General features: G+C 42.3%; 3 protein-coding genes across 7 annotated transcripts; 1 reads left to right on the top strand and 2 right to left on the bottom strand.

Annotated features, from left to right (window-relative positions):
• Nucleotides 1-215: 215 nt before the first annotated feature.
• Nucleotides 216-21,223, top strand: LOC106656250 (trafficking kinesin-binding protein milt). Of its 5 annotated transcripts, XM_014377083.2 has the most exons (8): nucleotides 216-654; nucleotides 8,282-8,784; nucleotides 16,373-16,449; nucleotides 16,536-17,344; nucleotides 17,439-17,687; nucleotides 17,768-18,126; nucleotides 18,213-18,473; nucleotides 18,594-21,223. In XM_014377083.2, the coding sequence occupies exons 2-8, from the start codon at nucleotides 8,331-8,333 to the stop codon at nucleotides 19,055-19,057; spliced, it is 2,673 nt and encodes an 890-aa protein (XP_014232569.1). In that variant the 5' UTR covers nucleotides 216-654; nucleotides 8,282-8,330; the 3' UTR covers nucleotides 19,058-21,223. The 5 variants fall into 5 exon arrangements, with proteins under 5 accessions (XP_014232569.1, XP_014232565.1, XP_023317674.1 ...); XM_014377079.2 differs by having other exon boundaries at nucleotides 217-654; nucleotides 18,213-21,223; XM_023461906.1 differs by lacking the exon at nucleotides 8,282-8,784 and having other exon boundaries at nucleotides 217-654; nucleotides 18,213-21,223.
• On the bottom strand, nucleotides 4,468-6,240 carry LOC111694309 (chymotrypsinogen A-like). Its single transcript, XM_023461908.1, has 3 exons — nucleotides 5,317-6,240; nucleotides 4,910-5,244; nucleotides 4,468-4,848 (listed from the first exon to the last, which is right to left on the bottom strand). The coding sequence occupies exons 1-3, from the start codon at nucleotides 5,381-5,383 to the stop codon at nucleotides 4,468-4,470; spliced, it is 783 nt and encodes a 260-aa protein (XP_023317676.1). The 5' UTR covers nucleotides 5,384-6,240.
• On the bottom strand, nucleotides 19,819-22,408 carry LOC106656251 (peptidoglycan-recognition protein 2-like). Its single transcript, XM_014377086.2, has 4 exons — nucleotides 22,075-22,408; nucleotides 21,786-22,005; nucleotides 21,569-21,687; nucleotides 19,819-21,497 (listed from the first exon to the last, which is right to left on the bottom strand). Exons 1-4 carry the CDS (start codon nucleotides 22,145-22,147, stop codon nucleotides 21,274-21,276), a joined length of 636 nt encoding a protein of 211 aa, XP_014232572.1. The 5' UTR covers nucleotides 22,148-22,408; the 3' UTR covers nucleotides 19,819-21,273.
• Nucleotides 22,409-22,526: the final 118 nt, after the last annotated feature.

Below are 22,526 nucleotides of genomic sequence, written 5' to 3'. Positions count from 1 at the left end.
GACGTAATCGGCGTAATTACGAGACAGCTATAGAATATAATTACACAGCATGTAATATCGTCGGCGGTACATAGGAGCCGATTGAAGTACGAAAATTTGTCTTATCGACGATAGCGAGTAAATGTGCGAAGGCACAAGTGTCAGAGATCGGCGCGCGCAGCCAAAATATTATTACGTGTTGTACTATATACCTATATATCAGTACAGCTTCGATATGTATAGCTATACAGGCTTTCGTATGTACGCGCGCGCCAATGGCGCGGCAGGCGCATGGACGCACGCTAGCAAGCACACGACGATCGCGCGGCTGACTGGAATGAGCAGCGCCAGCCACTCTAGTCCCGGCTCGCATCGGTAGTGCGAGACTTCAGTTTCATACGCGAAGTCGTCAGCTGCGCATCTCTCCGGTTCCGCGTCCGTCTCGTGTGTTTATCTGTACACACACATGTTATCGGCTGAAACTCACAAGAGCTGCCCCTTATATATTATTATATACCAAACATTAAAGGCCCAAGGCCCACGTACTATTGACAGTGTTGAATGCCTTGCTATATGCAGGCACGAGTGACGACGCCGCGCTGTGCTTCTTCGTGGCGTGCCAATGTGACTCGGTGCACCAAGTTTTCAAGTGCTTTTTTTATACTTTTTTATACGGTAAGAGTTCAGCTGTTTCTTTTTTCACTGTTACCTTGTTTACGATATTTTTCGACCGAAGAAAGAATGAAATTGGCTGGTTGAATTGCGATTAATAGTGATCATTACTTACCGAATGTCGAGGGAAAAAAGAAAATTTCGTCTCTACTGACCCGTCAAATGTATTTTCGATTATACATACGGAACGTGACATAACCTCGTGGCCCGAACCGAAGATGTATAATACAAATTAATACGCTCGAATGACGCATCGAAAAGCCAAGAGAGTGGTCTTTTAATTTTTTCGACTGCACACACGCGCGCACGCCCAATTTGTTTCGGCTCGTGCCCGTATTCAATGCGATAACGGTGAAGCGGCAACGCGTTCAACGCTACGATGAAATTTTCGTGCAGCAGCCACCGCCGCCGCCGATGACGCTTCTCTTATTCGGACTTTTGACAGTTGCGCGAGAGAGAAAAAAAAGACGACGGTAGTTGTAGAAAGTCGACGTACACCGATCGATCTATCACATGGTTTTCTACTCGATCGTGTACCGAATATCTTCTCGTCGCTCGTCGTTATTATGATGTTGTCTCAAACACCGTATCGGCGCTGGTACTACCTTAAAACATTTGGCTGCGAGTCAATTGTTTTGAGGGCGAATTTTAAAATAAAATCTCAACGACGAGTTGCAGCAGATGTATAATAGTCATTATGGCTATATAGTCCCGCTCGCAAGCGACTAATTAAAGTTTATCGCTCTTGTTTTCACGCAAAAATCGGCCATCCGTTGAACACACTTTTTTACTTTTTTTTCTTTCTTTTTTTTTAACGTCTAGCCGAAGTCTCGATCGACCTGTAAATTTCTCAATACAGACCGTTATTACATCGGTTTACGCTACAAGTGTCTGGGGCGCGCGAGCGACACTAGCCAAGTGTCATTTTTCATCTCGCGATAGGTTTTCGTTTTCATATCCCTTGCTAAAAAAAAAAAAAAAAAATAGCGAGTATTCTAGTGCACGAAAATTGCGGTGGAGTTCAATCAAGGCCATCGCGAGAGCTCTCAACCGGGTCATATTCCGCCGAATAAGCGCAAGGATCCTATTTGGAAAGATAACTTCGCCCGATCGATTCATGTTCCGGTTAACTTTTACCAACTAGAAACCACGAGATATCTTCAGTTTTCATTGATGCACTTCTGTCTGTTCAATTGAAGAGCCTCTTCAATGTTATTTTCACACATATTTCTAATAAAACAAAATGTTCTTTACTTTATCTTTATTCCCAGATTCTAACAATTATTTTCAATGATTTCGTTGACAGTGTTAATCGTATGGAGTAACGGCTAATTTTATTTGTATAAGAACGGTTACGAGATTACCATTGTAACTCAATAGCATTAATTCATTTTAATTAGCTCAAATTAGCCACGATAGGTGATAATACAACTGGAATTTTTTCACGCATTCTGTCTGTATACGCGTTCGTAATGTTCATTCACCCGCGTGTATCTGCCGCGAAAATCCGACGATTTCGGCGAAAGAGAAAACGCGTCTCGGGTGCCATTGTTCGCATCTCTTTCGAGCATACACACACACACTCGCACATCTCGCTAAATTATATTAATTTCCACGGGCAGACAAAAATAAAAAAATGTGCGAAAAATCTCTTGCCGGTCCGTATACACACAGATCACGTGCGTATTCTGAATCACGCGTGCAGCTGGGAATTTGCAGTCTCTCATCGCGTTATACACAATGTGAAAAATAATTTCGTGGGCGTTTATAATATGCGAGGGAAAATATGAGTCGCGGTTTTCGAATGCGAAACATTTTCATTCCGTATATAGCATATAATATATGAAAACTTTCACCGCGTCTCGTCGGTGCATTTCATGCTCCAACGTCTTTTCGGTTAAAGTAATTCATGCAAATAATAATAAAATTGCGTGTTTATAACAATTATACATTAAATATGCCCTCGACGCGTCGATCTGTGACGGTGACCACGACCGCTGCAAAAATTCGCGGAGAGAATGCAAAATATTTTCATCCCGCCGTTTGTGGCGCGCGCGAAAATTCATTCATCACATCGCGCGACGCGTCAGATTGAGATTGAAGATTAGCGCGTCTTTTCCTTCGCGTAATTAATCGACGAGGCGAGCGAAAGCTTTTTATTATGTATATTTAAGGGATCGATGCGAGAATGCCCCCCTCCTCGCTGCGTGAACTGTTTGTAAACACTCGAAAACCTTCTTTCCCGCGTCCCACTTTTTCATCGACTCGCCGCAAATTGTGTTTAATGCACTGTGTGCGGTTGCAATGTTGAATCAACTGCTATATCGCGCGCCCATGTGTGCGGAAGCTCTAGTTTATCGGTGACTTTTCTCTCTGACCCCTGCCCGACTCTTTTTCGCCACTTGTTCGGCCGAGAGTCTAGGTTATTTTTATTTTTCCGCGATCTGGTTGAATCAAAAAGCGTAAAAATATGTGTAACGCAAAACAAGCTAATCGTGCATGGTACGCGTTTCAAAATTCTAAATTTATACCTTGCACTGGAATGTCGGCGCACGCGAGAGAGATTCATTTTCTAAAACTAAGACACGCTAAGTAAATGGCGATTTATTGCGTTTAATGGATTCTCTGCGATATGTTCATTGAACTTTTTTTTTTCATTTGCAATGACGCTTCAAATTCAAAATTCGTAAAGCAAACAAAGTAATCTCGTCTCGTTTTATTTTCTGCGATTCCGAACGCAAAAAAAATAAATACTTAATATCTTTTTTTGTCGCTGGCTTCCGTAGATTGAATTAAAAGAGAAGTACCTTGCAGCAGCTGTTGCATTTATTTAAAAAGTCCCCAACTTTCATTCAATTTCGAATCTTTTAGTTTGGACTTTTTGTATCCCATTTGTATCTACAAAAGCTTTTTTGATAAACTGGAAAATGACCTAAACAGTCTTTCTTGGCTACCGTGTACAGATATATATAGTTTTAGCTGTTAAGAAAGATAAGACGAGTGATGAGATACGCGTTGTGTCATATACACAACTCGTAAACTTGAGCGCTTGTACGCGACACTCTAAATTTCTCGAAAATATTATCCTTCTTACGTAAGTTTCGTCAAGACGAAGACGATTTTATTATTCGTTTTGTTGCAGTATATCATAAACTCGAATCTGTCAAACCTTGAATCGAGCACTTCATGCTCTTTTTCTGTATTGGTTTTCCAACTCTGATCTATTTGTACGTGCGTGACGGATGTTCAAATTACATACGCGAATACGGGTTGTTTATTGCAGTTCTTTGTATGTTTATGAAATTCTCGATCGAGGTCGTTTGCACGAGTATTCATATGATGATTGTAAGTGATGCAAACGACTCATTTTTTTTTTTTTTGTAAAAAATTATCAGAAATCGAAAAAAAACAATGAATTTCAATTACAAGTCTCGAAGATTATAATCAAATTGTTGAAAGATCATCGCTAATGAAAAATACTCGTGTCAACTTAATGGATGATCATTTATCAATTAAGTTACTGTTGTCTTTCTTGAAACATCTTACTTTCGTCGTTCCAAGTGGCTACACGCGCGTCGGTAGACTCGACTCCAGCCATCGCATTTTCAATGAAACGCAAGTACGACGAGACTCGCGTATAAATGGCAAAATCAATCCTTTCGTTCGACAGGAGCGAGGCGCAGCTCGCCACGGCAATAACGACGCTGCCATCGAGAACAAGCGGACTTCCGCTGTCACCCTGTGTGTGTGTGCGCATCAGCAAGTAGTTCGGATATAGGGAGCAAAAAAATTGCATTTCAATCTATCCATCCAGTTTTACGTCCTGTGCTTTTTCTTACTATCATTATTGCATACCTGACATATTCCCGGCTTGCTGCATTGGCCGCGCGGGCAGTGCAAAACGTTGGCGCACAAGTGTCGGGATTTTATCGAAGGATGGTAGGTCGACTTGCACGCTTCGTTGCTGATCACTCGAGCTTCGGCGTGATGAAGTTTGTTGGACGATGTGTCGTCGCCGATGTGGATCACTTGATCGTGCTCGTCGAACTTCATGCTCGTCCAGTCGACGTTGTACAAACCGTAACCGGTGATCACGGCAGTTTTGTCGGCGTAATCCGAGTCAGCCGTTGGTAAATCCAGTTTATTGAGTTCTGGCAGGTTTGACGAAACTTTGTTCAACGTCAGTGGATGCACTAACTGGAAAATCAATCACCAGTTTTCAATGTAATTTTTCACGATAATTTTGGACAAAGCTTACCTCTAATACAGCTATGTCTCCCGTTGACAAATATGGTTCTTCGGGATCGGCATTTTTATCAGGATATTCATCTGGTACCCATATCTTTATTACTCTGACCTTTTCTGTAACTTCCGAGTTATCGTAGAGATCAACGGCACCCGCCATCACAAACAGACCAGTCGATTTAAATTCATTTTCAATTGGATCGATGACACAATGAGCAGCCGTTAAAATGAATTTTGCATCAATTATGCCCCCGCCGCAGTTGGCTATGTAATCATCTTCTTCCAGTAGAGCCACTTGATATTTGAATTCGCCGATTTCCGCTTTTTTCCCGTCGTTCAATGGCACTCCTTTCGAGAAAAAATTGTTGACATTCCGTTCGAGTGGCTCATTCAATTTATGATAGTGTTTTTTCAACTCACCAATTACGAAAAGACGAAATTTTACCAAACATAAGGTGCACAAAACGAAGAAGTTGACTTGCAGCATGTTTCGATCGTTAATGTCACGACTTGTACACTCTAATACATTACTCGAGCTCGAGTCTCTATCTCTCAACTCATCGCTAAAAAATGTACTATTAGTATCGTGAACCTATAGAACAAAACATATTTATAATATATAATCGTAAAATGTGTCGTAAAATGGGCTGCTCAGCTCACGAAGTCTTAATAATAGTAAAGCGCGCGTTATATTACGCGTTAAAAATTACTTGAACCACGTGGGCCTAGCGCGACGACGACAAAAAGTCATTATTATCGATAAAAGAAAAGAGAAGGAAAGAAAAAAAAACACCAACTCGCTTAGTGGATAAAGTAAACGCCGAGGTAATACGAGCCTATTTAACGCGTTTCGCGCTCAGCGGCACCCATAGCGGGTGTCGATGAAACATCTCCTATTGCCTCGGCACGAATAAGCTGTAGTATTAACAGAGAATTTAATTATCGAAGCCATAGAGAAATACATGGGGATATTAAAATTTTAAAGTTGACAGTGAACACCTGACGTACGATGTAATTAATTTTCTGCGTGCGAGTACATTATACGCTGGTCGTGTTGTGTGCAGTCAGGAAGTGGCGTCTAGCATTTCTTTCGGCTCTCACGCACGCGGGTGGTATTAGCTATATTGAATTGCGCTTAGACGTGGTCGCGACTCGGACGCGTGCACATCGCACACGCGTCAGGCTTCTCGAAAAACGTAATGAAAAGACTATCGAGACTCGAGACTTTGCAAAGAAGGAATACTACCTCACTGTTCCATCTCGTTCGCGCGCCTAGTTTCAAAATAGACAGAGTGTGTACATTATGATAAATGCACTTTCTAAAATGCAAAAATATGAAGGTACCACGCGAGATATTAGACGTGAACCGTTAGCGAGTGGCGTACGGCGTGCTGCCTCCGCGTGTATGCTTTTATTATCACTTAGCACCGATTCATTTACATTCAAAATAATAACCTCGTAGAGCGTTGTTTCTTGTTTTTTTTTTCGCCTAAGTACTGAATATAATAGATTTTTTTCGTACGGTTCTTTATCCGACCGGCCGGCACGAAGCACTCCGGCAAACGTGCCGGGGCTTTTTATCTCGCGCAAACCTGTAAATAATGCTCTAATAAATTTTGCATAGCTTTCGCTAATTATACACAATATAATAGGCGGTGACTCGATTGTTTCGGCGAGCTTTTTATTTATTGTTTTTTCACCATAGCGCGAGCGAGCCTTCGAGATCGGAAATGCGTTGCATTGAACGACGAAAAAAAGGAGCGTAGGATACGACTCGAGTGGCATAATCGTGACCACCGCGTCGCTAACCCGTTGGGGAAATAAATATACACGTCGTAGCGAAAGTCGAGCGACCCGTGGTTTTGCATGCGTCTTTGCATATAATAAATCTTATACGCGGCTTAAGTCGAGTCGCGCAGCTTATACTCGTATTGTTCGCGCTCCTAAACCGCAGCCAAACTTCAATTTCGTACTTGTCGCCGCTTGACAATTACTTGAGTTATCTCGTATCCGCAGAGCGGCTATTTTTCGTCCAAGCCAGTCGCGTAGGTTCAATTTTATCGAGCTTGATGCTCGAATTGGAAGATGCTCGGGGCATAGTAAAGTAAGGTTGCCAATGGTACAATGATACAAGAACTCCAGAGAAAAACGAAAAGTGTAATTTTAAAGCGCTCTGTACTCACGATCGTCCGTGTTCTCGCACGACTCGCATTTACTAAAATTCACATACATACATACGTACGTACAAGAAAAACGTCTGTCTCTTCGCAGCATTCGATACTTCGTTTCCTCTTTCTCGGCTTATTTTTCAAGCAAACTATTGCCCGTCCACACATGCTATTTTTAGAAAATAGCAGCTCGAGATAGCCTTTCATTTTTCATTATTCTCAAGCTCTCCATACATTGCGCTCGTAATTTTACGAGTACTTATAATCACATTTTAGCTCTCTTACTTTATATCGCTGTCGATTTAAACTTTGAAGCATTATCTACAACCAATTTTGTAATTGACATTCATCTCTCTCTTCAATCATTGCCCTTATTTTTTGTCCACTTTTGAAGGAAAACTGATTTAAACGTCATTATATCCTTTCTCTTCCATTTAATAAACATCATCGCGGAAATTTTCTTCGTGCATGCTTGAAACAGTGGGAACTGCCGTTTTTTAAATTAATCTCTGCTCATTATACTCACACAAACAAGTATTATCAATGGCAAAATGTTAAATTTTATTTTTACCTATCCTAATTTTGTGATTGAAAAATAGGCGCATGTGCAATTTGGCTAAAAAGGCACAGAGAAAGTCAACTCGAGATTATAGGTTAAAATTATCGTGTACGAATAAGACTTGCACATGTATGCTCTTGCCAAATTTTCTTATACACAAATTACATTCGGCGCTCACGACGTTTCTATACGTACCTATTAACGCTAAAAATGGTGGGTATACGTATGTATCCGAAATCCAAGTTTAAAACTCTCAGTTAGAAAGTTCTAATTAAGTTTTTGTTCTTCCCTCGCGGTATAACTAACCGTGAGTCATGAAACAAATGGACAACTATAAATTCGTATAAATTAAAGCCCGAACGATCATCCAGGGACCAAAGTTAGAGTTGCGAGGTTGACGATTAAAAAATATCAGTTTACTGCGATGTTATTAAACAAGCAGCAGCTACTATGCGAGACGCGAATTAATTTTCACTCTGGCACGATGCAACTGAAATGACAAGACCCTCAAAACGTGACTCGTTGACATTTCGTTAATTTACAATTGTATAACAATAGGAAAAGCTTCAACCAGTCAATCATTCTTGCTCGAAAGATATCGTAAAACAAACGTTGCCCATAAATGTGATAATCCGATAGCCGCTGATGTAACAAACAGGTCGAACGGTAACGCTCGAGAGCGCGCCCACGAAGCATCTTGATATGCCATGAGCACGTTAGCCGGTACCGCCAATAGCAGCTTACCGGCGAGCAGCGAAAAACGGTCACCGAGGCTCGGCTCGACGCGCACTCGCGCCACGCCGACCTTCGCCGCGCTGGCTCTCGACGTGTCGGGTGTCAGCTCGTCCAGAAACACCACCAGCCACAACGGCAGCACGAGATCGTGCGGAGCCGACGAAGACGACGACTGCGGCGAGGATGCCTACGACGAGAACGAGGTGTGGGAGGACTACGGCGTGGTCGAGTACCTCGAGCGCGGCTACGACCGCAGGGACGAGAGCACGGCGGCGGAGCGAGTCGAGGACATGCGCGAGACCCTCGCGTCCGAGACGGACATCCTCGAGACCGAGGGCCAGGTCAGCGATTTTTTGTTCCACGTCGCGAGAACGAGACACGGCAAGGCATTCATCAGAGTCATCAGGACGATGCTGCTCAACAAAGGTATTGTCTATATAAATACACGGATATACAAACACGCATGTATTACTGTAAAATCGTGCGCCAGCGCGTCTCACGATTATTCGTGTGCGTCCGCACGTAGGTACGAATTTTCTTTTCAGCAAAACAGAATCCTCCTGCTATGGAGTGTCTATGTGTCTTGAGACTCATTGCACCTATTGGGCCGACGCGATGCGAACTTTTGAGGCTTAATTTATGTACGCCTCTCGTATAGTTAAAAGCTCTCTCTCGGCAGAGTACACGCGGCCTATATGTACACGGCACGTACCTATAAGTATGTAACTGTTCTTCGTATTATGAGCGGGCGAATAATAAATTGATGTGCACGTGTGTGCACGTTACAAGGCCCTCATTGCAACCGAGAGAATCTGTTTTTCTTCGGCGAAATCGCTCCGCGAGATGCTCGACGCTGCCAGGCGAGTAGTGCCTCGTCTCACGATCATCGACGGGAAAATTATCTCTCCCTATATACAAGACGACGATTTACCCAGATATCTATGCGATGTGTGTTTTGCGCCACGAGAGAAGGAGATGGATCGCGTTGTAATACTTTCGCAAGCCGAGGCTCGTGTTGGATCGTACCTGTACACGCGCTGCAAGCGCGCTTGTGTGGCGCAATTGTAATTTTCGTCGAATGCCAAGCGTCTCGGATTCGACGTTGATGATATTATTACAGTGAAAGAAGGACAGAAAAAAAGAGCCATCATTATGCACGCGAAAATGTAGCGCATTAATACTAGGACGTATACATTATAAACGGCCATTTGTCAGGATCGCTCGCGCTGGCGTACGGCGCAGCTGCATGTGATGCGAGTGCAGTATTATAATATATATAAAAGGCTCTTGCCGCACTGCGGTACGCGCGATCGACGCTCGTCGTCTCGCTAAACGAGTCTACGGCGGCGGCGATCTTTATTCTTTTCCCTATAAGTACACTGTGATATAATGAAACAATGGCTATCCATCAGCTGCTCGCGCGCTGCAAAATCGCACCTAATAGACGCGGCGCGGGGTACCCGTATATCGCGCCCGCGCCCGTGACTGATGCCTGCCTCGTCTCGGCTTTACCTTTATCCCTCTCTTCCGCCTTTGAAGGTAAAATAATTAATCAACTAACCGCGCACGGATCCGTAAAAGGTCGTTATTATTTATCGGCTTAACCGTTTTAATACGTCGCACGCTGCGCATATATTGCGTTTTGCCAACGGTACATAATGTATAGAATGTATAATATCACACACACCACGAGTTCGCGCCCGATAACGCCGCGCGCCACGCATTATATCACATCCTTAGTTTTTGCCGATTACGACGAAGAAAAAAAAAAGAGAAAAAAAGTGGCGCGTGCAAAGTTCGCGCGCCGCGTAATTAATCGCGCGTGAGGGTGTATGTATATTGTGTATTCGCGAGTAACGAGCCCGTACATATGTAATTATTATACATGTTATACATGCTGCTCGTCTTTTTAGCCGAAGGAAAATTAGTTCGTTAAATTGAAGACGCTCGTATATAGTGCACCGCTATACGAAGAATATCTTATGCGCGCGCGATATGAGTTTTTCCGAGTAATCTTGCGCGCACGATCGAGCCGCGATGATAACATCGAGATATATAGAAGTATAGACGACGCAGTTGAGAAATTCGATCGAAACATTTTATAACGGGCAATAATTATTTCGCGTAATGCAAAAAACAAATGCTCCTGTTGTGTGTACCACAGGTGAAGGAGGAAAAAAAATCATATCGTTTACGAATTACGCGCGTATTTACGCTTTATTTTTATTCTTTTTTTTCCTCTGCAGCTCCGATATTATATTGCACTTGCGACTTGCAGGCGCTCGGTGACAAGGACGCGATCATTCGTCAAAAGTCGCGCGGAAGCCCATGAATGACTCGCCGCCTTATTTTTGTATTTACGCATTTGATAAAGCTCGAGTCGACGTAGTTTTCTTTTTTTCAATCACGTGATATACTCGTGACGTTATTATTATTTTTCTTATTATATTATTTTATACACTCGAATTGCTATTATATACGTCTAGATGTATATAACATTATACATTCGTTCGCGTATGTATAAACGCAGTGCAAGTCATTGGTCTTTCGTTAATAGCCGTTGTACGAAGCTTATGTAATGGCCACGCGCGCCTATTGCGCTTGGACGCAGTATTATGTAAAAAAAAATATATAATCGGCGTTGAAATTTTTCAAATCTATATATTAAGCGCTATATCGACATTGAAAAGGCTTCTCTGTAAGATTCGATCGACTATACGTTATTTGTAGGAAACAGTTCGAGCTCAAAGGCTCGAGCTCAAGTTCAATCGCGAGCGAGGCAAAGCGGCGCGATTCTTGTTGCGAATAATAGCCGACATTTTTATTTTCATTTTTTTTAAATTATCCATGACTTTTTGCCTATTGGTTCTCTCTGTTTCCTGCGGCTTTTGTGCATCGAGATATTTTTAAAAGAGAAAATCCTCACTCCTACGCATGTTTTTTTGTATTCATAATAAACCGAATCGAGCATGACGAAGTGCTTTAGAGGCTATGATAGTGCGAAATCGTAACTCGCGCCTTCGCGATAACACGTCTCGGAGTTTGCGCGTTGGCAAGTGCACCGTGCCACCCCGCGCCTGCCTCAATTCTCACTCTCCGTCTCTGTTTTACTCTCGCTGCTGCCCCTCTCCAGGCCTGGTGGCAATGCGGACTGTGGCAGATCGATGAATCGCAGCCAGAGCGCATATATACATGTGAATATATATAGAGAGCAGCAGCAGCAACACGAGTAGCCAGTGGCACCAAGTGTCACAGTAGCGTGTAATACCAATAGTAGGCAGTATCGGAGAGACCAACGCAGTTCAAACCATTTTTCGTGTTCGCGCAGCAATACGCATATATACAAGTGTTGTACACGATGCCCATGCAATGAAGACAATTAATTCAACGTCGTCTCGCAGCAATGAGCTCGTTTATTTTTTTACTCGCGCACAAATGTCCAATAACGTCCATGCAGTCCAAACGCAACGATCATCGTGAACCGAGCCAACGCATCTACATGTTTCACAAGTGCCACACGACCGTCGAGACTCGTAAAAAATAGTGCATCGCCGAGCAGTAAAAGTTTCACGATATCAGCCTGCAACGCAAAATATAACGTCAACGACCAAGAAAAAAAATAAGCAAGTACAGCATTAGCAGGGGTTCGCATCGAGCTTCGCGTACTCTTTGTCTATCCGTCTCTGCATAGCTTCGACTGTACGCTTGCGGCTATACGTGCGAACACTTGGGTCGCAAAAAAGAGAAGCTCGCCGTCTACGCCGAGAAATGACGACTACTACGTCATTGGGCGTGATTACGATGTTTGCGGTTAAGAAGAGAAAGAAGACGACAGGTCTCGTGACACGTGCCTAGCAAACATCTGCGCTGCGATACAATCCTTCTCAGCACAACATTTCTCTGTACGACTGCCGACTGTGTTTCCATTCAAGAAGAAAAATACTCTAATGTACAAAATGTATTTGCAAATGCACACATAGACTCAAACATCTTTTTGTCAAGATTAAACCTGCCCCGCTGAACTCTTAATCAATCTTACTGTGTTCTTCAGTGCACAAATATATTTAAATCATCTTGGATTATGGTAATGAATTATACATTTCTGATTAAACATAGCTTTTACGTGTATAAAAATAAAAGCAAAAAAAAATTGAATGAATTGGAAAATAGGTTTCTTTTTGTTCGTATATAAAAGGCGTGTATGCTCGTGCGCGTATGTGTGTTTGCGCATGCATGCATATACTCGCGATCGCGTTTTACGTATATACGATCCTTTTTTTTAAAACGCGACAAGTTCAATTACAACTGCATAGCCAGGCGCTACGTATACGCTCGTAACGTTCATCCGGCCGAGCTATTCTGCGCAAGCATGCGTACATTTTATATTGTTAATACCGCTGTAAGCGCAGCATCTAATTAGTCAAAGCTGCACTTAATTCTGTACAGCGATTCGCGAGCAGATGCGTGTACGGTGCTTGTTTATTGTCGCGTGCGCTCGCGCCTATCTTACGTAAGATTGCCAAAGGTGCATTTTACCGCTCGAACGCATGGCGAGGCCGCGTTTGCTCGCGCTACATATATATATCCTTTTTTTTCATATAGGTTCCAACGAGTCTCTTATAGAAGATTTCGACCCTCTCTTTTCAAGATCACTTTTTAGACTCCCCATAATTCGTACGAACTTGAGGGCGCTACCGGAGCAAAAGTTGAACAGATCGCATGTGCACGCGCACCGGCACATCCATATTAAGGTTGGCATGACAAAGGCTCTATATATGTTTCTATATGTGTTGCACACGGAAAGGTTGCTTTATGTACGTACAAGGGGGGTGGACGTCGGTCGCGCCGCGCAACGATGCCAAGTTCAGTCCATAAGGGGGAATCGCTGCGAGAGCATGCGCCCTACATTCGAAAAGATGGAAGTTGCGCAACCGGCCGTATCGCAAGTACAATACGGCGCCCTCGCGGCGGAGATCTTCAAGTGCATATTTTAACTTAATTACTCGATTAAAACGATTAAAATTCAGTCGACGCGGGAGAAAAATTATATCGCGCTTTTGTGCAACACATCGTGTATAAATTTCTATCCCTTCGTTCATGAGCTTTTGAGTAATTAATTATTTTTTTCGCTTTTAGAAGCTTTTCCGATGTATACAATGAACGACCTAAAGAATTTCATAACAAATGTAATGATCGTGTATATTCCCGATGAGACAATATCGCGCAAAAATAAGTTATATCCAACTGTACATAAGTACTTCTATCATCTTGTAACATTTTGTGCAATGTATACAGGTTTTACGCGTAACTTCATGCGATCGATGAAACTTTAATGACTTCTCATATACCCATCGAGCATTACTCTCGGCTATACAACACAGAATCCGAATTAATATCGTTATTTAATAAAGAAATAAATAATGAAGTTGTTGTGATTGGAAAGTATCATCGCAACGGGAGCTCACTTTCTAAGGAATTCGCGATGTGCAGCGTTGATCATTATACATATGTCGCGCGTACGTTTCGTTCATTATTGTAATTTACCTCTGACTTCTTATTACTTTTTTTTTATGTAAAAACTAAATTAAATGAAATTATCTGCAAAAAATTGCGTCGGTTAATTATATTGCAATGCACTAGTAGTATCTAATTTCTGACTTTTTTTCTTCTCCGCGCGTACTCCACGAAAAGTATGTCATAAAATTATTACGTGAATAAACATTTTTAGTGCTCGTCGCGGAGAATGGGTATACCGTTTTATCGTCGCGAGAACACATTTTTCAGTGTTCTCGCGCAACTCGTGCAGTGGCAGCTATTGTACCGTTAACGAACATCGAATTCATCTCGTCATCCGCATCCGTATACCATTTTTTGACGCAACTCTTATCGAGAAAAAACCGTCTGCCGCGGCTCAGACCACTCTCGACTCGTCTCTTGGATCTTTTCAAATTTTTTGTCCCTTTGCTCCGGATGCAATTTCATACGGCATAACAAGTGCAAAAGAGAGTGACTTGCACCGCGACGTCGCGAAACACGTGTATATATTTAAACTATATGTACAGCACCAGAAAAGGGGGATGCGTTGTTTGCGCCGAGACAGGTGTGTATATAGGATTACCGCGCGCGCGCGAGGGCAACGACACTTTTATACTCAAAGTATACGTGCCGAGTTTCTGTGCTAGGCGGGTATTTTAGCTAGGTATTCTAGGTATCATGGTAGGCCTTTCGTCGAGTCGTCGATGTGTAAATTTCGCGCCTCGATATCCGATACGCTTCGTCTATTTCTCTCCGTTAGTTAGTTACTGATGTTTGATCGATTTCGACAGTATGATGTTTGATTTTTGTTGTGAACTTGATTAGCTTTTAATCTCGAGATTTTAATTAATCGAACGATTTTTCATTGATTTTCTCGTTTGTGGTGAAGGTGACAAAATAAACCTTGAAAGTCGTTGGAAGAAAAACTACTCGGCTCTTGTAGACGATAAAAAAAAAACAACAACAGCGAAAAAAAGCTAAGCAAGACTGGACGGTAATTTGAACATCCTAGCCGAGTCGTCATCGGCGGCGGTCGAGTCATTGCCGGTAATTCATCGCAACGACGTCGACGATCATCGCAAAAATGACGAAGCGCTGCAGCAGGAGCAAGACAAGAATGAAAGCGTCGAGGAAGACGTCGAAGACGACGAGGACGACCCGTACGAGTACGACGATGACATTGTACCGCGCGACGACGACGAGTACGAGAATATCGTACACGGCAGCAATACAGGATTGTTGCTGGAATTTTCCGAATCGAATAACAGCAACAATAACGCCACGGCCAAATCCAGCGTTGTTTGGACTTGCCAGAGCTGCGGCATCGCCCCGAGTACGCCGATCTTCGTCCTCGCCTCGCCGGCTGACTCACCCTGTACTGTTCAATTGAGTTTTTGTAGTTTTTTTTCAACGCAAACGAAATATATGAATTTTTAATGTCTTTTTTTTTCTCAATTTTTTTTTGTGTGTGTATTGCACACCCGTTGGCTTACAGTGATAAAAGTGCCTTGTAATTATTTTTATGAATACTCTCAGTGTCATTACACACAGCTTGTTTATAAATGTTTTGTATCAGATAAACGCCTTGTATTTTCTGTACTAATAGCGCAAACGACGCTAAAAATGAAAATTTATCAATTATAAAATTAATTTATCGAAATATCCGTCCTTTGCACACTGTTTTAATTTGACTCACGTAAAGCACCGCTTCCTTATTTTTTTTCTCAAAAGCATCTAGGTGGTTGAACAAACAACCCGCGTAAATCGATATATAAGCTCATCGTAACCGCGACTCATTCGGTTTGTACGGCGCTTTTTTTTTATGCACACACTCTTTTGGCAAGCTCAAGATAACGAGCTTGGACTATATACACACACACTTATACGTTTACACGTACACGTTCGCTTTATTATACGCGCGCAAGAGGTCAAGGAGTGTGCATTTGTATTGAAGCTAAGCTTACATACCGAGAAATCGTAGTTTTTTTTTAACAAGCCACAACCAGAAAAGCTTTTTTCGACACGGATTCGTGCAAAAAAGTCGGCTCATCAACGACGCTTCAAGTGTCACACGAAGACGCCACTGGAAGACAATTGAGTTGTGAAAAAATAATAATTCGACTCATTGTTCTAGGACGCGGTCTTGTTCATTGGAGTTTTCAACGCTTATTGTCTTGCCATATAGCGGCTACTTTATGCGCGGGTATATAATGTTACGCTAAATCATGCACTTTATTTTCATGCCTCTGTATGTATATTGTATAAGTCAACGAGCACGTGCTAAAAAATATGTTAGCTTAATGTGGGATATATTTTCCACAATTTGAAGAAAAATTTATTGCATTGAAACTTATGTCTTACTTATGGTATTGGAATTTTGAAAGAGCTTACGTACAAAGAAATATGATTTTTATATTAATTTTATTGTATACTTTGAAATGATGATCAAATGATCAACGTTATTACGCTTTTGTTTCAGTTCTATGCAGCGAACGCATGAGCCAAATGACCAAGACCTATAATGATATCGAAGCAGTGACAAGGCTCTTGGAGGAGGTGAAAACAAAAACTTGATTTCTAATTATTTTAATGATCGCTGAAAAAGCAAAATGATAATTTTAAAACGAACAATATGTCCACAGAAAGAGAAGGATTTGGAGCTTACGGCGCGGATCGGCAAGGAGCTCTTGTCGCACAATCAGAAGCTCGAAACGACGGTACAAGAGCTCGAAAATGAACTCAAAACCGCCAACGAAAAGATCACACAGCTCACGTACGAGCTGTCGAAGAAGACTGATCTCATACAGGTACTTACGAACGATGTCGAGGAGTCCATACAGTCCGAGGCGGAGGACTCGAGCTGCTTCCGGGGCGTCAGCCTCGACGCCATGCAGAAGAAGATCAGCACGCTCGAGGAGGAGAACAAGTCTCTGCGCACCGAGTTCACGAAGCTCGCCGACGAGACCGACATCTGCGAGCAGCACGAGGCCCAGCTGGTGAAGGACATCACCGACCAGCTGGCCAACGCCAATCTCGAGGTGCACGACATCGTCGAGGAGCTCGAGCGCCACAAGGAGGAGAGCCGCGTGCTGCAGGAGGAGAACACCGGGCTGCTCGAGCGTCTGCAGCAGGCCGAGCTGAAGCTCGCCCAGCTGCTGGCCGAGCACGACGAGGTCAACACCAGCCTCGCCGTGTCCAAGGACGTGCAGAACGCCCTCGCCGAGGAACTGGCCAAGTACAAGGACGAGTACACCGAGGCTCTGAACATGCTCGAGGATCTGCAGGCCCAGTTGAAGACGCAGCGCAAGCGCGAGATGCCGACGGTGCGGGGCGGCAGCCTCTTCCCGTCGTTGGCCACCGTTTCGCAGCCCGACAGCATCGCCGCGGAAATGGAGTGCTCTCTCTTTTCCGAGATGAGCTTGGATTCCGGTATCAGCGCTGACAGAAACCCGTAAGTATATTACACAGCGATTCCCGAGCGTGTCTGCTCGATCCTTCGCTTTTGTACAGCTCGTATCGTCACGCATTTTTCGTCTACTTTTCAGGCTTTCTTGCAAGAAGGCGTTTGACGTCGTTAAGATCGCCAACAGAGCCATCACTGCTACCACGGATTCTTGTCAGTATCCGAGGCTCGGCGGTACCATGACTACGTCGATTATGTCGAGCGGCTCCTTCGGGCCACGTTCGTGTTCGACCATGAAGGGCCGCGCTTCGTCCAACTCCGTATACTCTAGTCTTGGTTCGGGTGCTCCCAGCGAGTACGGCTCGTCTTTGATGCACGATATGGAATATCCGTGAGTATAAATACGTCGTCGATTTGCTTCAGTTATTTATACAGGTGAATAATATTAATGACCGACCTGATGCTTTGCAGCGGACCTCCGAAGCCTGGTGTACCGGGCGCTCCAGGTGCTGCCGAGCTCGAAGCTGCTTTGCGTCGACTGACCACCGAGGAAATCGCGGCCAGGCGCGCTTGCCTGAGTAGCGGTGCCGGATATCATTACGACTACGACGCGAGTGTGCAGACATCGCCTCACGGGCTTTCCCACGTAGCCTACGGTGGCTGTCGTACGCCTGACAGTATCATGTCGACTGGCAGCAGCGACAATCTAAGCAGGCTCAGTACCAACAGCTCAACTATGTGGAAAATGCCAGAAAAATTGCAAATCGTCAAACCGCTCGAAGGCTCAGCGACAATGCGACAGTGGACGCGTCTTGCCACTCCATCGTTAGGTAACCACATTGATCATAAAATATGCATTTTTTTCTTCAATTTTTCTATTAGAAATTATAATGAGATTCTTTCGTATCTATTATAGCTGGATTGTTAGATGAAAGACCAGGAATCCGCACGCGTGGAGGCAAAAATCTTGAAGATCTCGGCTTGGAGAAGTTTTCGTTAATGGACTTCGAAGAGGACGAAGAGTATGACGCTTATCCTGGTAAGCTATTTCAGAACACCGGCTCCGTATACACCTTTACCAACAGCACTGTCATGCATCCGGACGACGCTAGCATAATGACCAGCAGTATACCTAACAGCATTATATCAAGTGTCGACAACAGCGCCTTTAATTCCGGTATGAATACTCCACGCGCGCTCAGCCGCCGCGAATCTACTTCTACGTTTTCCACCAATTTCGGTATCGCAAAGTTACTAAACGAACGTGGTGTTAAAACCACCACCTCGTCTTCTGCAGCAACGCCCAACGCAGCCAACACGAGCTTCACACCGACCACGACGCCATGCAATAGTCCGGATATTAGTCCGTCGAGCTCAAGATCTAGCTCGCCAACGCCGACAAACTCCACTTCGTCGACGTTTGGTTTGTTTTTCACCGGTGCCGAAATATTAAAGAGAACATTGGTGGGTGACAGAAAGAAACCAGATTCACAGTTGCCGAGGAGAAGTAGGCGAGACCATCCGAAACGAGGTCGTCCAGATCATTCGAGTATTCTTGGATCCGGGCCGGCTCTGCAAGGTGCTCTTTACTCTAGACGCGAGAGTCCGATGGCTCAGTTGACCTTTTTGAAGGGATCTATGTCGTCGGAAAAATTAAGGCTAGAATCCAGTTCTTCGGCAAGTGATGCTTCTTCTCGAGCTAAATCGCCTGGAGGCGAGAGTGCAAGTTCTGGAGCAAAGTCAGCTACTGCGAACAAGTAATTAAAAAAACCAAAGATCTTGAGTGAAAAATTTGGAATCAACTAAAGATCAGCTGAAGCAAACTTCACAAAAGTACCGGTGCCCAGCCTTAAGAATCAGAACATACTCATGCAGTAAAGTTTTTTACGACCTACTCAAATTACTTATATTGGAGCTATTTTTTACGAAATGTTATAGAGTTCGTTCGGAGATAGTCTTTCGGCTGATGAAATATTGTATTTTAGATTGAAGAATAAGTTTTAAATTTGGACTAAGCGAAAAAATTGTAACAGTAATTATTTGTATCTACCTGTCGATCAAAAACCACATACATAAAAGTGTTATATCAAGACGAATAATTTGCCACACGCGAGGTAGCAATGAAAGTTATGAATTCTTATGTTTTGTGAGCGATATAGTCTTTTATTTAGCGACTGTTATTATTAGTATGAGATCATCTAGAGTCTGATAGTTTTAAATCTAAATTAAGGTTAAAATTATTTTAAGAACCCTTTTTTACGTTCCTCCTCATGACGTTATTATCGTCTGAGATAATTTCAAAAGGGTTTGCAACTATTGGCTTTAAAAAACACGTTTTTTGTTATGAGGATACAAAGTGTGGTACTATTGCGAACTGGAAGAAGTAGTTAAAAAAGATAACTCTTTCATATTTATAAAAGGAAAACATTTATACGCTTATACTTGGTTGAGCAAGTGTTTTAATGAGAGCCAAAAACATTTGTTTCGTTTTCGAAGCAATTTCCGTTGAAAGGTATATTTTAACTCATTTTTTTAATTGAAACTTTTCTGAATAACACGGATGTAAAAAATCTCTTTTTTTATAATATGTACAAGTATTTTTATTTAATAATGGAAGACATAAGTGAAATCAATGTAATATCTAACGATAGATAAAACAAAAATATTATAATGTATATATGCGCTACATTAATTTTTCATATATGTGAAAATCACAGCTTGAAGCTGAAATAAATTTATTCTCTGTGAAGCAATTGTCTCAAAAATAAAAAAAATAGTGACACTCATCACCAAATAAGATTGATATAAATTCAAAGCAAAGTACAGTTGGGCGAATAATGGTAAACGTTAATGAAAAAAGAATTTAATACGAGTTGTATCAAAAAATGATACATCTTTGGCAGAGGCCTTGTTTATAAGTATAAGAGTACCGAGATTATTTGAACTTAAAAGAGATATTAGTTCTAAAAAAGCATTTTAAAGAGTTGCAAAAATGGTGCATTCAAAAGTAGCTATGAAAAATAAATGATATCTTTATATTTTCATGATAATCGCAGGAGTGCGATTTATTTTGTATGTAAAAAGAATGCTAAAGTGAGAAAGGTTAAAAAATGTTCTAACTTTTCTTCTCTGTACATAGGTGCCTGATACAAAGTTATAAGCAAAATACTGAACCAAGAATACGTTTGTAAATAGCAATTGTTTTTAAGAGTTATCGAATTAAAACTCGACAATTGTTGTGCTTGTATATAATTTGAAGTGTAAAATATTTATGCTTGCGTTCGGTAATGCTATGGAAAGGTGCACAGAACATATGTATTGGATGAGCACAAAAAGTCGAAAAAATTGAATTCGAAAATTTAAAGTATTCAAAAACGCTTCTTGAATCACGAATTTAAATCATTGATGATTAGTATGTAATTTTAGTTAGTTGAATTAATTAATTTCAGTGTAAACCAAATTTTTGATTTTTTATATTAAAAACGATTAGAATTTTATTTAAAAACATTCGAGCGACATCAATTGTAACGCTACGAGAATGCCAACAAGCTATTGCTAGTCTTCGCATCGACGAAGATTAATCATTTAGCCAATAGTTCGGTATCGCGGCGTCGCCATAAAATTGTACATAAAATTGACAGTTTCACAAGATTGGTTTGAACGATGAAATGGCAATAATAAAATTAATTATTTTTTTGTTGAAAGATTAATTCTGGCTTTTATAAGACTTATGTTTGCTTCAATAATTTCATGATCACGCAATGTAAAAGAAAGAAGAAAACCGTTAACTTGTTCTGTCCCATGTTATTTGATGAGTAATTATAAAAAAAAAAGAAAAAAAATTAGCAAATTTGTTTAGATCAGCGAAATCTTGTAAATATAAATATTAGGCACATATAGTTATGAAATAAAAACTATTCAACGAAATTATTCTGATCATTTCCATTTATTAATCAATCATTTCAAACGAATCGTCATCACGAATGAATTTCAGACCATTCGGGCCAGTTTTTGATGCGCGCGAATAACTTATTACCGGGGCTGTCGGTATTTATAATCTGACGAGCCCCGTAGACTTTGACGTTCTGTCGGAGGAATCCTTGCCTTTTGCCACAAGCGACTAGATCGTGTGCCGCCTTGAGACTCTTTTCGCTGGGGTTCTTATCTATGGTGATACCCATTGTCGAGTTCCGGAAGGATTCTGACGAGAAAGAAGAATATAATCGTTCTATCAAGTAATTCCGCTTTCAATTAATTTCTGTACAAACTTACTTTGAAAATTGCCTATGAATGCCAGCGATACGGACTTCCTGTCGTAGCCACGAGTATGTTTACCCTCGTTGTACCAGCCAGCCCCTTCGTAGACGTTGCCGTCGCCACCGATTAAAAATCTGTGCAGTAAGGAAAAAAAAACGCAATACTCGGATGCAGCTTCAATCAGAGCGCCACGGATGATGTTACGTCAAGGTCAAGAAATCAAATGACTCACGAGTAGCCGATGTCGTCGAGCTTGAGATCGTTCATGTGGTAATTCTGTATACCCTTGACGAGATCGGCGCACTCGGCGAAGCGGTCGCAGTCCGGCGTCTGGGTGTGATGCACGACGACGTGCAGCAGCGGCGTCACCAGGTAATTCACGTTGCGCCAAGGTCGCGCGCCCCAGCGGGTACGCTCGACCACGTTCGGGCACGGATCGCCGTCGCTCGATTCTGCAAACCGTTACAAACGATTCCCATAATTTGCATAATTGTATTTTGTTTTTTAATAGCTATACTCACGCGTACGGGAGAGACTCAACAGCGACAAAAGTATCAGCAGCGAGAAATATATATTCGTACGATGGTGCGACATGGCTTGAATAGATACTTAAATCTCCAATGTTATTGATGCCGATATTATACTTGTTCTTCGTGTAAGTTGAGTATTTCAAAGCTCGAATAAGTTTTTCGCCTCAATCGATGCACTTGTTTTCATGGATATACGTGAATAGCGTAATAGAAAATGCGTAGCCTCTCCTATGAGCGAGAGATAAAAGCGGAAAAAAGGAAAAAAATCGGATTTCGTCTCATCTTCCTTTACCTCCCATCCTCGCGTCTCGGGCAACTTGATCGTTTATCGACTTCGATCGCCATCTCGTTGATAAATCTGCAAACACGAGATGCATATGCGATGCATCTCGTGCAACTGCTCCTTTGCAAATATGGATTTTCCAGGAATATGATTGTGAAAC

This window comes from Trichogramma pretiosum, unplaced genomic scaffold, assembly GCF_000599845.2.
Source record: "Trichogramma pretiosum strain Unisexual culture from Peru unplaced genomic scaffold, Tpre_2.0 scaffold64, whole genome shotgun sequence".
NCBI classification, from domain to species: Eukaryota; Metazoa; Arthropoda; class Insecta; order Hymenoptera; family Trichogrammatidae; genus Trichogramma; species Trichogramma pretiosum.
The sequence above is the reverse complement of the archived record's forward strand: the minus strand, read 5'-3'. Positions and strand labels throughout refer to the sequence as shown.

Coding starts and splice junctions, on each gene's coding strand:
- LOC111694309 (XM_023461908.1), bottom strand. CDS start 5,383: ATGCTGCAAGTCAACTTCTTCGTTTTGTGCACCTTATGTTTGGTAAAA. Junction 5,245..5,316: donor ATTTCGTCTTTTCGTAATTG/GTGAGTTGAAAA, acceptor TTTTCTCGAAAG/GAGTGCCATTGAACGACGGG. Junction 4,849..4,909: donor GAGACATAGCTGTATTAGAG/GTAAGCTTTGTC, acceptor TTGATTTTCCAG/TTAGTGCATCCACTGACGTT.
- LOC106656250 (XM_014377079.2), top strand. CDS start 8,331: ATGAGCACGTTAGCCGGTACCGCCAATAGCAGCTTACCGGCGAGCAGC. Junction 16,450..16,535: donor TGACAAGGCTCTTGGAGGAG/GTGAAAACAAAA, acceptor ATATGTCCACAG/AAAGAGAAGGATTTGGAGCT. Junction 17,345..17,438: donor ATCAGCGCTGACAGAAACCC/GTAAGTATATTA, acceptor TCTACTTTTCAG/GCTTTCTTGCAAGAAGGCGT.
- LOC106656251 (XM_014377086.2), bottom strand. CDS start 22,147: ATGTCGCACCATCGTACGAATATATATTTCTCGCTGCTGATACTTTTG. Junction 21,688..21,785: donor CTCGACGACATCGGCTACTC/GTGAGTCATTTG, acceptor CTTACTGCACAG/ATTTTTAATCGGTGGCGACG. Junction 21,498..21,568: donor ATTCATAGGCAATTTTCAAA/GTAAGTTTGTAC, acceptor CTTTCTCGTCAG/AATCCTTCCGGAACTCGACA.